The following is a 12,298-nucleotide window of genomic DNA, read 5'->3' as shown; positions in this document are numbered from 1 at the left end:
ATATTATTAAGTACTTCTTTAAAGTTTCTAAATTTAATGCATGTTCTTTCATGTACAAATATATACTTAAAGCTGGAAAATATGCAGAAGATGATCTATGACTTAGAAGAACAGCTACATAATGAAATGCAGTTGAAAGATGAAATGGAGCAAAAGTGCAGGTGAGACTTTGAACTTTAATTGTTTACATAATTTAAATGTATCTAACACTTCAGATTTTTGTTACTGCTTTAGGGATTACCAGGATAACACTAAGAATAGTATGGTAGTTCTCCAGGGGAGTTCCAGGCACAGCTTTAAGTAATTCTACAATTTTCTTGAGTATAGTATAAAGAAAATGTTTGGGTTTTTTTTTTTTCATTGACATCCATGTAACACATGTTCTTTCTGAACACTTAAGTGTTTGAGTTTACCTGATATCTCTGTATTCAGATGTTTTATTGGACTGAGGTACACACTCATCATGCTGATTTCTTTGAAAATGTGAGATTCTGTATATATGGCTTGTATTGGGTTATTAAAATTAATTAGCTGTTTTCCAAATACAGGGTACTTGTTGGAAAACCACTTTTTTTTTTCTATGACTGACATGTAAGAACAACTATTTGCTTTCTAAAATCCTGTTTCTACCATGTTGAAGAAGCATTTTTCTTGCAGCTACACTTATGAACAAATGGTTGAGATTATTCTTTTCTGATAATCAGGCATTTTTACTCAGAGTCATGCAAACTAAATTCCCCTTCAGTTAGCTTCTCCTTTTGAAGTCTTTTCCTGAAGGATTAAATAATACTAGGAGGCAACACTAGGTATAGGATACAGGAAGAATTTAGACTTGTGAATTAGAACCATAGTGTGTAGCTACACAAGCTCTTTAGGTGTAAACTGGTAACCGAAGTGGTCTGGTGGGAATTTAGGCTGTGTGCCACTGTTGCACTGTTGGGACGTTCTGATTGCTCTCCACAAGCAGGGCATACATTCTTGAGGGATACTCAGTAGCTGTCTTCCTGCAGTGCTGCTGAAGTTGTCAGAGCACAGCTGTGTCTTCTGGTATGTCATACCATTCACTGTGCAGTTAGTAGACAGGAGACAGCGGCAGTTACAACAGTTAGCATTTTTTGTAGCTGCCAGGTAGCCTTGTCTGGGTCCTTTTTGTTGCCTCTTTGAAGAGGGATAGCTGCCTCCAAAAATGCAATGGATGTGTCAGTGTTATGGCCAGTTAAATGAGGTTTTACTGTGCGTTTTGCCTCACTCTCTCTGTAGTCCAGCGTTCTAATACATTGCTTCAACAGAGAGACTTCCAAATAATATTATTCATATACCTTTATCTGTAGTAGGGAGCTGTCTACTGTGGAATTAATGAACTATGGTAGATACTTGGAAGTCACAACTAGAGGAAGTTTTTGCAGCTTACCAGGGTGTTCTAATCTTAAGGATAACCTGTTGTGTACATACACTATTTTTTGCAGATTAAGGGATAACATGTGGCATCTAAAGTTTTGCATATTTAATCGCTGCAAAACTGATAAATACTTAGTGATGCATTTTACAAATTATTTGCAGTGATTGATTGTCTTCAGTTTTAAATGTTCATTACAAAATAACATTAGTCAAATTATAAATGTTCACTTTAGTAATAGTCACAAATCATTTCACTAGAAAAACAGTATGTATAATGTATAATGTATCTATTAAATGATCTTGTGTTATTTTTAGATCTTCAAACATAAAGCTAGACAAGATAATGAAAGAACTGGATGAAGAGGTAATGTTTTTTCCTCACTGAAGTTGCCTTAATTGGCTAAAGAGTGGAGTTAGGAATAGTACTTTTATGATTATAAGATTTTTTTATGTGACTAAAACAATTGTTCTGTGTTCAAGTTTGAGACCTATCATGTTTCAATACATAGCATTGGGAGATAATATTTTTATTTGTACATGTTTTCAAAAACTTTTCTTTCTGTAAGTCATACTGATTTCTGTTTACTCTGGTACTTATTTTGCTTAGTCTTGCTCACTGCAATTTTTCTGGAGTTTATCAAAATCAATTACTACAAAAATACAGCTTATTTTCTATTGAGTCCTTCTCTTGTCTCTTGATAATAATTTTGTAGCTACTTTAGATGTAATCATACTAACAACAATTTTTCTAGTAATTGTATAAATTTGTCATGTAGAAGTTAAAAAAGCCATCTTTTCTGAAAACCTTTCCAAGAAAGCCAGAAATTCATTCATTGAAACAGTGTATCAGTTTCCTTGTTTAGTTAATTGCAGAGATACTGATTTAGGGATCACTCCTTCAAATGTAACTATAAAACACCAATTCTTTGAATTTTAGGGAAATCAAAGAAAGAACTTGGAAACAACAGTGTCTCAGATTGAGAAGGAAAAGGTGGTATTACAACATAAGATAAATGAGTACCAAAGAAAGTTTGAACAAGAGAATGAAAAAAGACGTAATGTGGAAAATGAAGGTACGCAATATTGTCCAAACATTGGTACTGATTAGGTATATGATGTGTTTTGGAGAATAATTTAGTATCATAGTATCTTAAGTGCTATGCAACTTCAAAGAAAAGGGATCTTTTCAAATAATGAACACAGATTTTGAGGGTTTTTTTATTTGAACCCAATTTTTTTGTTCTTATTTTTAACTTCTGTTCTCTGCACTGTGCATTGTTGGTCTGCAAGCACACAAAAAAATATATAAGAAGCAAAAAGTCAACAGAAGATCTATTAATGCAAAAAATATTTTTGAGCATGTTTGTGTAAAAAAACAAGAACAAAACCCTAAGAGTTTTTTAATACGCTGTATTAATAGTGCAATTTCTCTTCAGTGTCCACACTAAAAGATCAGATGGAAGACTTGAAAAAAATCAGCCAGCATTCACAAATTTCAAATGAGAAGATAACACAGCTACAAAAACAAGTATGTTTTTTGTGTTCTTTGTCTTCATTATTTCTTAGATTTGAGCATTCAAATGTAGCAAAAGTGGTTCCATGATCTTTATATTTGAGAATCTTGTCTGGTTTGTTTTAACAGCTAGAAGAAGCAAATGATTTGCTGAGGACAGAATCGGACACAGCTGCAAGACTGAGAAAGGGTAACACAGAAATGAGCAAGTCATTAAGTCAGGTTGAATCACTGAATAGAGAACTGCAGGAAAGGTGCAGAGTTCTGGAAAGCACAAAACTGCAGGTGGAGAAAGATTATTACCAACTACAAGCAGCTTTGGAGTCAGAACGAAGGGACAGAAGTCATGGATCTGAAATGATTGGAGAACTACAGGGTAATTATTCTGAATTTATACTTTACCAAAAAAAGTTGTGATAACCCTACTTAAGTGGAGTACAGTTTGATAATGGGAGGAAAGCCAACCTGCAAACAATGCGTGACTGAACAATTTCTGAAGATTGGATCTGGCTTCCTGATCATGTTGAGCCGCTCTTGGGAGGGAAAGAGAATATCAAAATCAAGGAGTGTCAAACACTGTGAGTCTGGGGCTGCCCTGACTAAAAGTCTTGAGTCCAGTGGTGCAAAAGTATGAAGAGCTGATACAGTGCTAGAGAGGATGCAGCCTGTCTTAACTGCCTTGTGCAGTAGCCAAGTTGATATATCCTGCATTTTCTCTTCTTTCATTTGTGGAGAAAGCTATTTTTTTATTAAATTGCATTTTTCTTTTATGATGATTCGACATTACTTTATAAGCAAGGTTAAGAGCACCAATAAGGGATGCAGATGTGGAATCCCTTTTTTCAGGATGCTTGAAACTTTTTACTATTTGTACTGATTCTTCATACTAGGAGCTATTCAGATGCATTAGTTCACGATTGTGCCTGTGCTAGTGGACCCTGACTCTTAACTTGCCATTTTGAACCATCTATGTGCAGTATTGAGTTTCCATGAGGTGCAGGCTTTTGATGAGGACTCTCCTTTCCCTTCTAAAAGGGAGCCTATAAGACAGAGACTTTTTACCAGGGCCTGTAGTGACAAGGGGCAATGGTTTTGAATTGAAAGAGAGTAGACTTACATTAGATACAGGAAGAAATTTTTAACAATAAGGATAGTGAGACCCTGGGACAGGTTGCCTAGAGAAACTGTTGTTACCTTGTCCCTGCAAGTGTTTCAGGCTAGGTTGGATGGGGCTTTGAGCAACATGGTCTAGTGAGAGGTGTCCCTGCATGTGGCAGGGAGGTTGGACCTAGGTGGTTTCCAAACCAAGTGATCCTACTTAGTATTTCATATAAACTCTTATGCCACACACGGGTAGATGCTGTGGGGTTTGAGGAATAGTTCCTTTTTCCATGTCATAGCATTTAAAATCATATAGGATGTTTTTGGTTAGAAAAGACCTCTAAGATCATTGAGTCCAGCTGTTAACCCAGAACTGCCAGTGCCTGGCTTCCCTATGGTTTGAGTCACAGGTGAATACACGTTGTGTTAGTACCCACAGATCTGAGACTGACATTCTATGTAATGTGCCTTATCTACATGTTAGTGAAGTTAGCATCAGGAAAGGTGCTTGTTCCATAGCATAGCAGAGCTTGGGTTAATGAAAGAAATTTTGAATATTAGATACTGGAAGTGATGGAAGGCAGTAACCATTTCTGCATGATTGGTTTTTGTGAATTGTTACTGATGGCATGCATAAAGAGTGTCTAAAAAGGTCAGTTTCCCCTGCAATGTATGGCCTTTGCATGGCTGAAAAATTTGAAGTATTTGAAATATTTTATGGGCCCAGAAATCACTAAAAGTTCCAAAGCCAATTGATCTAAGTAAAGTAACTAATATTGAGTGGTATTTAATTTTTTGTGGCAGTTCGGATTACAACTTTACAAGAAGAAGTTAAAAACATTAAAAACAATCTTGAAAGAGTGGAAGTGGAAAGAAAACAAGCACAGGATATGCTTAATCATTCAGAAAAGGTATGGTGAAATTCTTTTGCGGCTGATGCTCTTTGTCAGCTTTTGACTATATTTTCAAATATTATTTATTGTTCTAAATTAGTCTTATGTTTAGATTAACTGAGTACTGCTAGTTTACAGTCTCATCAGGGTGGTCTCACAAGTCCTCAGGTAGTTCTTACTTGTAGCACCAGGCATAAAAATTGTGTTTGTCATTCACTATCACTGGTTCAAGGATCCAGTCCTACTGCCAGTAGCAAGGAATTTTTTTTCTGCTGCCTAACTATGACTGCAAAGACTTGCCTCTGAAAATCTATGAACTTTTTGAAAATCAGATTTTTTTTTTTCTGCCTTTACTGGATTTTAACTTGACTGGATCAGTGCTAGTTGAGCCTTTTGCTCAACTTTGGTGCGGCATTTTTTTCTGTCCTTCTGTCCTTCCTTCTGAGAATGTCCCCCTAACATCTCTGATCTCCTCCATGTGATGGAGAAACAAGAAGAGTAAAAGGGAATATTGCATCCCTTCTCCAGACAACTGCAGAGTTAACTCTCTGTAGTGAGGTCAGGTTAAGACTTGCTGTGCTGTGTGGTCTGTGCAAATAAACCGGAGATACGACTGCCAGTGAGGGAAGAGGTGAGCAATTCTAAGTTGTTGTTACGTGAAGGAGCCTTTCAAAGGCAAGTCCTCATCTCTCAAAGCACATCTCCAGTGCTTGTTTGATGAATTACTGTTAATGCCTGGCAATCCTAGCAATGAAATAACATGATTGCATCCAGGTAACAATAATTCAGATTCCTCTGTGTTCTAGGATGTCAGTTCATTAGTTGTATGTTTCCAATTTAGGTGACTACTGATTATTCAAACTGAGTTGTTTTCATTATCTTAGAAATTTATTGACTACTGAAAAAAAGTTAATTAAATTTTTTCCAGAGCACTGAGTACAGTTTTGATCTGTTACTGTTCTTTATTAAGCATGGAAAATAACATTGATAATCTCTTGATAACAAAAAGTTAATACTAAAAAACAGAATAAAAGGGTGATTCCCTCATGTATTGCAGAAATCTGGTAACTTTTCCCTTATCTTTAGGAAAAGAATAATTTAGAGATAGATTTGAACTACAAGCTGAAATCCTTACAAGACCGGTTAGAACAGGAAGTCAATGAGCACAAAGTGACTAAAGCGCGGTTAACTGACAAACACCAGTCAATAGAGGAGGCAAGATCAGTTGCGATGTGTGGTAAGTGTTTCCTGCAAGTTTCAGGTAAATACGTAATAAAACGTGTTTTGATCGCGGTGTTTTAATGCACCTTGTCTTACTACATAGTACTCTTGCACTAGTGTTTGATCCCTTGTGTAAAGAAAATGCGTACTGAAATCTTAAAATATGAAAACTACACATTATAAATTATTTTCCCGAACATGCTATTTCATAGAAGTTGTATTGTTTCTTAATGTTTTGCATACCTTACTTCAAAGCCTTCCTTGGCTTCTAAAATGCTATTGAATCTTGAAATGCTGGCTAATGCTAAACGAGATTGAAGGAATGCATTATCAAGAGAGATGTCTGAGTGTTCATTCCTGTGTAACTGCATAAAAAATACCAGAGTTGTATTAGGCTTGTCTGAAGTGAAGGGAGAAGTTTCTTTTATAGACGTATGTACGTGAATCAAAGGTGTGTCTTGATCTCATAATTTAGTATGTCAGGTTTTCTCTGTGAAGGTCATCAGTACCTAAATGCAGTTTTTAGAGTTAAATAAATGGCAGTGTTTTTTTCTTTTGCTAATATCCATTCATGGAAATGAAACTTTGCCTTACTTCATAATGATTACTTCAGGAATCTGTGTTTTTTATTTCTTTCACTGTTTATCTTTCAGTTGTCATGATAATGTTCCAGTGCTTTCTTTGAATGCAGATTGGAATTGTATTTCTTTTTTAGTGTTCCTTGTAATAATGCCAGGATCTTTTTACTTAGTAATCAGTTGATCAAACAGCAAAAGAGCTTAGATAGCTGAAGAAAGGGGTCTGAAAAATATTAGGATATTTAAGACTGTTTGCACAAAAGCATGCTTGCAGATGCTACGTATTCGTATTTGTTGTTTTTCTTTCCCTAATCTTTTTTAGAAATGGAAAAAAAGATAAGGGAAGAACGGGCAGCAAGAGAAAAGGCAGAAAATCGAATAGTTCAAGCTGAAAAACAGTGTTCCATGTTGGACTTTGACCTGAAGCAATCTCAGCAGAAACTGGAACATCTTCTTCAGCAAAAGGAGAGACTGGAAGATGAAGTAAGCAAAATGTTCATCACTAATAATTTTCTATATAAATAAGAAACTAGAGTTGCACTGAGAAATAGAAAATTAACTTACACTGATCTCCTTATAATACTACAGCTCTCAATAGAATTGAGGATAGTTGTTGGCCTAAGTAGGTTTAGGTAATTTCTTCTTGTTTCTTAGCTCTTACTTTCCTTACATATTTGAACCTCAATTCAATATAACACATTTTTTTGTGTTTTCTCTTTTTCTAAAGAAAAAATTTACTTGTGAATTTGACTGTGCAGCCTGATTTACAGATCTGAGTTTGTGTTGTCTAGTTTGCATTCTTTCCAAAATTTGTTCAAGGAAATGCAGTTAGAACACTGAGTGTGAAAACTAGGTCTTAAGAATGATAGCTTCATCCTTACATTTTCTTTACAGGACAGTGGGAATGAAGTTTGTAACACCTCTCTTAGGGGTCATGACTCATGTAAATTAGCTTTCAGGTAGTTTGTAAGCTGCATTTTTTTTCTAGGGTGAGAGGTTTTTAAAATCTGAAATCCATGGAGAGGTTTCCAGACAATTTGGGCTTCTTCAGTTGTTGTCCTTCAGAAAACAAATTGGGAATTTTGAAATAAACTAAAAATGGGAAAGCTTTAGCATCCTGCAGCGTCATAGCCGTAGGTTCTCTAAGGGCAGCATCTCTGTGTGAGATTGTTGCTCTGAAATATTGGGAGATTCAGGAATGTTTTGACATATGGTACGTGGTGTAGCATCTAGTTAGTGGTGTTTAATATAAAATAATCCATATATGAAACCTCTTCAGCCACATGCAATTGCTTATTTAGCAAAGGCTCCTAAACTGAAATGTTTCTCATTTAGGTAAAGAATCTGACACTTAAGCTAGAACAAGAGACAAATAAGCGAATAATGGCACAGAATGAATTAAAGGCACAAGCTTTTGAAGCTGATAACTTGAAGGGTTCTGAGAAGCAGCTGAAACAGGAAATCAATACATTGTTGGAAGCAAAGAGATTACTGGAATTTGAGTTGGCTCAACTTGCAAAGTAAGTAAAAACCTGAAGTAAAATGGAAAAAATTGCTTAATTTTACATGTACTATTTTGCCTGTTTCTGCTAGTGAATAAAGTTCTCTGGTGCATAGGCATTTTTTCCTAAACTAAAAGAGTATTTTTAGCTTCATGTTATGATTCCTATGTAGCTGCATGTTATGATTTCTATGTAGCCTTCAGTGTTGGAATATTTTTGTTATGAGCTATGAGTCAGAACAGTTCTTGGCTCACCATTCTATGTTAAGGCACACACACAGATATCTGTGTGTATATATGTGTATGTGTGTGTATACATATATATATGCCTCTTTTATTTGAGTGACTTCTTTATGGATTGACTCCAGTGCTACTTACTAAATCATATGGGACTTTTAGTACATGGGAGTCAGTAGTTCCCTTTAAGTGCCTAATTAATTTTCTTAAGGTTTCTTGAACTGACATTTTTCATTAATTAGACTTCTATCATATATTCCTTCAGCTGACTTGATGTTTCTCCATCTAGAGTACTTCTTGGCTTCTAAATTACATACTGAAACAATCATCATTTTAGAATAAGAACTGTATTAAATGAGAATTTTAGGATGCAGCAAACTGTTGCTCTTTGTGAAATAATATTTATGCAAATGGAAGATCATTGTAGGATGCTGTCCCGGGTAGAAATTGTCTTAGTCTTTTGTTAGTACCTGACTTTTAAAATGTTTCTCTTTTTTATTCCTTCAAAGACAGTACAGGGGAAATGAAGGTCAGATGCGTGAACTTCAGGATCAGCTTGAAGCTGAGCAGTATTTTTCGGTAAGACTTGTAAGGAATTGCATCTGCTACATTTTGATGTAAAATCATTTAACAGTGAATAGTTGAAACTAAAATTGTTTTAATGTAAGTAACAGCCTGGCATAAGCCAGCAATTCAGAAAATCCTGCTTGAAATACAAATAAGGAACAAAGTATTAGAGAGCATTAGATGGTGTATCTAAAATGTTGCTTTGTTGTTTGTCAAAACTTACATTACACTGAGTAACTCTTACCTGAATTATTCATCAGAGTTGTTCCTATCTTGAGGTTGGAAAGGGGAAATTTTTCTGATATAATTTGAGACTTTGTAGAGAGTTCAGAATCTCCAAACTTACTGGAAAATACTCCATGCTGTTGATCTACCATACATACGTTTAAGAACCATAGATCCAGTAGCATTCTGCATATATTCCTTTTTCTAAAAAGATACCTTCTCTTCACCTGAATCCCTGAAGAACCTTACTGGGTACTCCAGGTAAACAAAATGTGTATTTCATTAGATGTAGTGCGATCTGTTTCATCTCTGTGAAAAGAAACAATAGCATGAGATTCTCTGTAACAACTGAAGTTCAAATACATTTGTGAATATGGACAGACTCATTTCACTTTGGGAAATAGTTTTAAATTTGATTTTCCCTGGGAGAGGCAATAAAAATTTTTATGTTTACTAAACTGCATATGATTGTCATTTCATTATCTGTTACAGGGGCTTTTTGTGCATTTTTCCATGACATACTGCTAATAAGAAGATGCAGAGCATTGTGTTTCTCAGTTTTTTCTTTTTTCACTAACTTGTAGTTTAAATAAGACATTCATAATTCAGTCTGAATATTTAGCAAAAGTAGTTTACTGTAGAAGTTCAAATTTTAACTTTCAGAATTGCAGGTGATGTTAATAGCAATATAGTAATTAAAACCAGAAGTAATTCACAGAATTCATTCACATAAATCAGGCCTCAGCTGAATCACTTACTAAGAGAAAGTTTGTGCAGAAAAAACTTAAGCTTCTAAGAGAAAAGATACATGGGCACCAAGAGAAAGCAACAGGTGAAAGCACAGAATGGTGTTAGGCTTGTTAGACAAACATTTTGAGACAGTGATGCTTCAAGAGGATGCAGTTTTGTCCTGTTGTGTCCAGGAGACCTGCTCTGCTGTGTCACAGTGCCTAGTTTCTCTTTTGCTGCAGGTGTATTTGTGCAGCTGTGTAGGAAAACAGATTAGAAAATTGAAAAGTAATTTGGTCATATCAGTTCTCTACCCAGCAGAAACTGGAAAGAAGCATCAGGGAGAGGCAGTAATGGCAGTATTGGCATGTGTTGGGGTTTGACAAATTCAGACTACCTAGGCTGAAAACAAGGAAGAATTTCACTATGGAATTTGAGTAATGATTTCTTTTTTATGCTTTCTTTTACAGACACTTTACAAAACTCAGGTTAAGGAACTGAAAGAGGAGATTGATGAAAAGAATAAAGAAACACAAAGAAAAATGCAGGAGTTGCAAAATGAAAAGTATGCCCATTATGTTTCTCACATACACTTAAGTTTTTCCGTGGAATATTGTCTCAGTCATGAATACTTTGAATCAGATTTAAAATGTTTTAATTCCTTCAGAAAAAGGCCTCAAAAGTGTTCTGTAGCACACCTTGTAAATGGCAGATACGTAAGATATTACCTATACTGACGCTCAAAGTCAAATATGGTTATTCATATTTGCTTTGGACATTGTAATGTCTGTAAGAAGAATAATGACTTCTCTGAGAATTTAGTAAGATTCAATAATTTGAAAAAACATTCTAATTTGCGGTAATCATATCACTTACCAACTTCTTTAATTTGATTATATTACCCTGATAATTACTTAATATATTTCTATGTCAGTAAAATAATTTGAGAAAAAGGTAACGAAAAGTCTTTGCATTTGAAATTTAGTATATTTCTGATTACAGCAACAATTGTTATTTTAACAACCATTAATTGTGATGTACTATTTTCTAAGTTATTTAAGAAGAAAAAAATTTTAAGCTTTTTAAGGTTTTTCCAATTTCTTAATTTATTTCGTAAGCTGAAGAAGGAGACTGTAGCCTCATGCATGAAGTACAATTTTTTCTAAAGTCTGTGTCTCTTGTTCTGCTTCAGCATCAGCATTGAAAAACTGAGGTTATGTACAGTGTTCTTTTTGTACAGCATTTTGGTGGGCTAAGAAAGGGAGAAAGAAAAGATATTGTGCTAATAAATATGGTGTAGGAGGAAAATACACGTGTTTCTGCAAAGTTGTTCAGAAGTGGTAACCAACATAAAAAAAAATGGGGAGGGAAGAGAAGGTAGCCAAGACTTCCCTTATTCTTCTTGGGGTTAATTATTTATTTTCTTACTTCTTTTTATAGATTCTCTGTATTCTATTCCCTCACTATTCTCTGCAATCTTATGTTCATCATAAATGTTTCTCACTTGGATATAACTATGGGAATTGTGATAATGGGCAAATGTGGGTTAAGTATCTTTTGATGGGACCACTCTGTACGTGTAATTCAATTTTATTTTCTGTTCCTGAAAGGGAGGAGAATGCGTCTTGGTATTTCATGGATGATTGAAATGCTAATGAAATAGTGAGCTTGCTGCTGTAGCTTGTGTGGACCATCAAAAGATGCAAGTGTACAGAATGAAGTTTTATAACTCTTGCTTTTCTTAAGAAACTAAGATAATGGCCATTAGCTGAGTGATATAATTTGGGTTTGATAGTCTTAATGAAAATTTGGAATGTTTTGCATAGGCGTCTTAATGTCCTTTTTACAGAGAAGCACTCGCTACCCAGCTGGATTTAGCTGAAACCAAAGCCGAGTCGGAACGGTTGGCACGGGCACTCGCTGAAGAACAGTATTATGAACTGAATCAGGAAAGCAAAAAAGCTGCATCAAGGCACAGGCAAGAATTGACTGATAAGGACATCATCATAAGAAGGGTAAATTAACTGTTATCAATACCTGTATAAATCCCTTCCAATTGGAAACAGAAATTCATAGCTTTAATTTATAAAGTCTTGTTGTGATAGTAAGCGATAATTAATTAAATATCTTAAGTTTTGGGCTCATTGGAACCTTAAACATTTAATTTCATCGTGTGACCTCCCTAAAAAGCAGAATTCATTAATCTGAGGTGAAGCCAGAAAGAAAATCAAGTGAATGTCTATGATTCAGTTATTAAGCCTTTTGTATTTACTTCTTGTCATTGCCAAGTGTATTACTGAAATCTTGTAGCTTTGTGGAGCAGTGTATTAGAGAC

General features: G+C 35.1%; 1 protein-coding gene across 7 annotated transcripts in view; it reads left to right on the top strand.

The window, feature by feature from the left end:
• ROCK1 (Rho associated coiled-coil containing protein kinase 1) overlaps positions 1-12,298 on the top strand; it is an 85,492-nt gene that overhangs the window by 50,248 nt on the left and 22,946 nt on the right. For all 7 annotated transcript variants that reach the window (XR_007200403.1, XR_007200402.1, XM_048289329.1 and 4 more), the window contains exons 12-23: positions 73-161; positions 1,714-1,762; positions 2,336-2,471; positions 2,835-2,926; positions 3,041-3,287; positions 4,817-4,923; positions 5,992-6,142; positions 7,027-7,187; positions 8,040-8,224; positions 8,952-9,021; positions 10,434-10,528; positions 11,813-11,978. Coding sequence is in view for 5 of the 7 variants with exons in the window: in XM_048289329.1 (XP_048145286.1) it covers positions 73-161; positions 1,714-1,762; positions 2,336-2,471; positions 2,835-2,926; positions 3,041-3,287; positions 4,817-4,923; positions 5,992-6,142; positions 7,027-7,187; positions 8,040-8,224; positions 8,952-9,021; positions 10,434-10,528; positions 11,813-11,978 (1,548 nt within the window). In the remaining 2 variants the exon portion in view is untranslated. The remainder of the gene's footprint in view (positions 1-72; positions 162-1,713; positions 1,763-2,335; positions 2,472-2,834; positions 2,927-3,040; positions 3,288-4,816; positions 4,924-5,991; positions 6,143-7,026; positions 7,188-8,039; positions 8,225-8,951; positions 9,022-10,433; positions 10,529-11,812; positions 11,979-12,298) is intronic.

This window comes from Corvus hawaiiensis, chromosome 30 (genome assembly GCF_020740725.1).
Source record: "Corvus hawaiiensis isolate bCorHaw1 chromosome 30, bCorHaw1.pri.cur, whole genome shotgun sequence".
NCBI lineage: Eukaryota > Metazoa > Chordata > Aves > Passeriformes > Corvidae > Corvus > Corvus hawaiiensis.
This window is presented reverse-complemented; position numbering and strand designations above follow the sequence as displayed.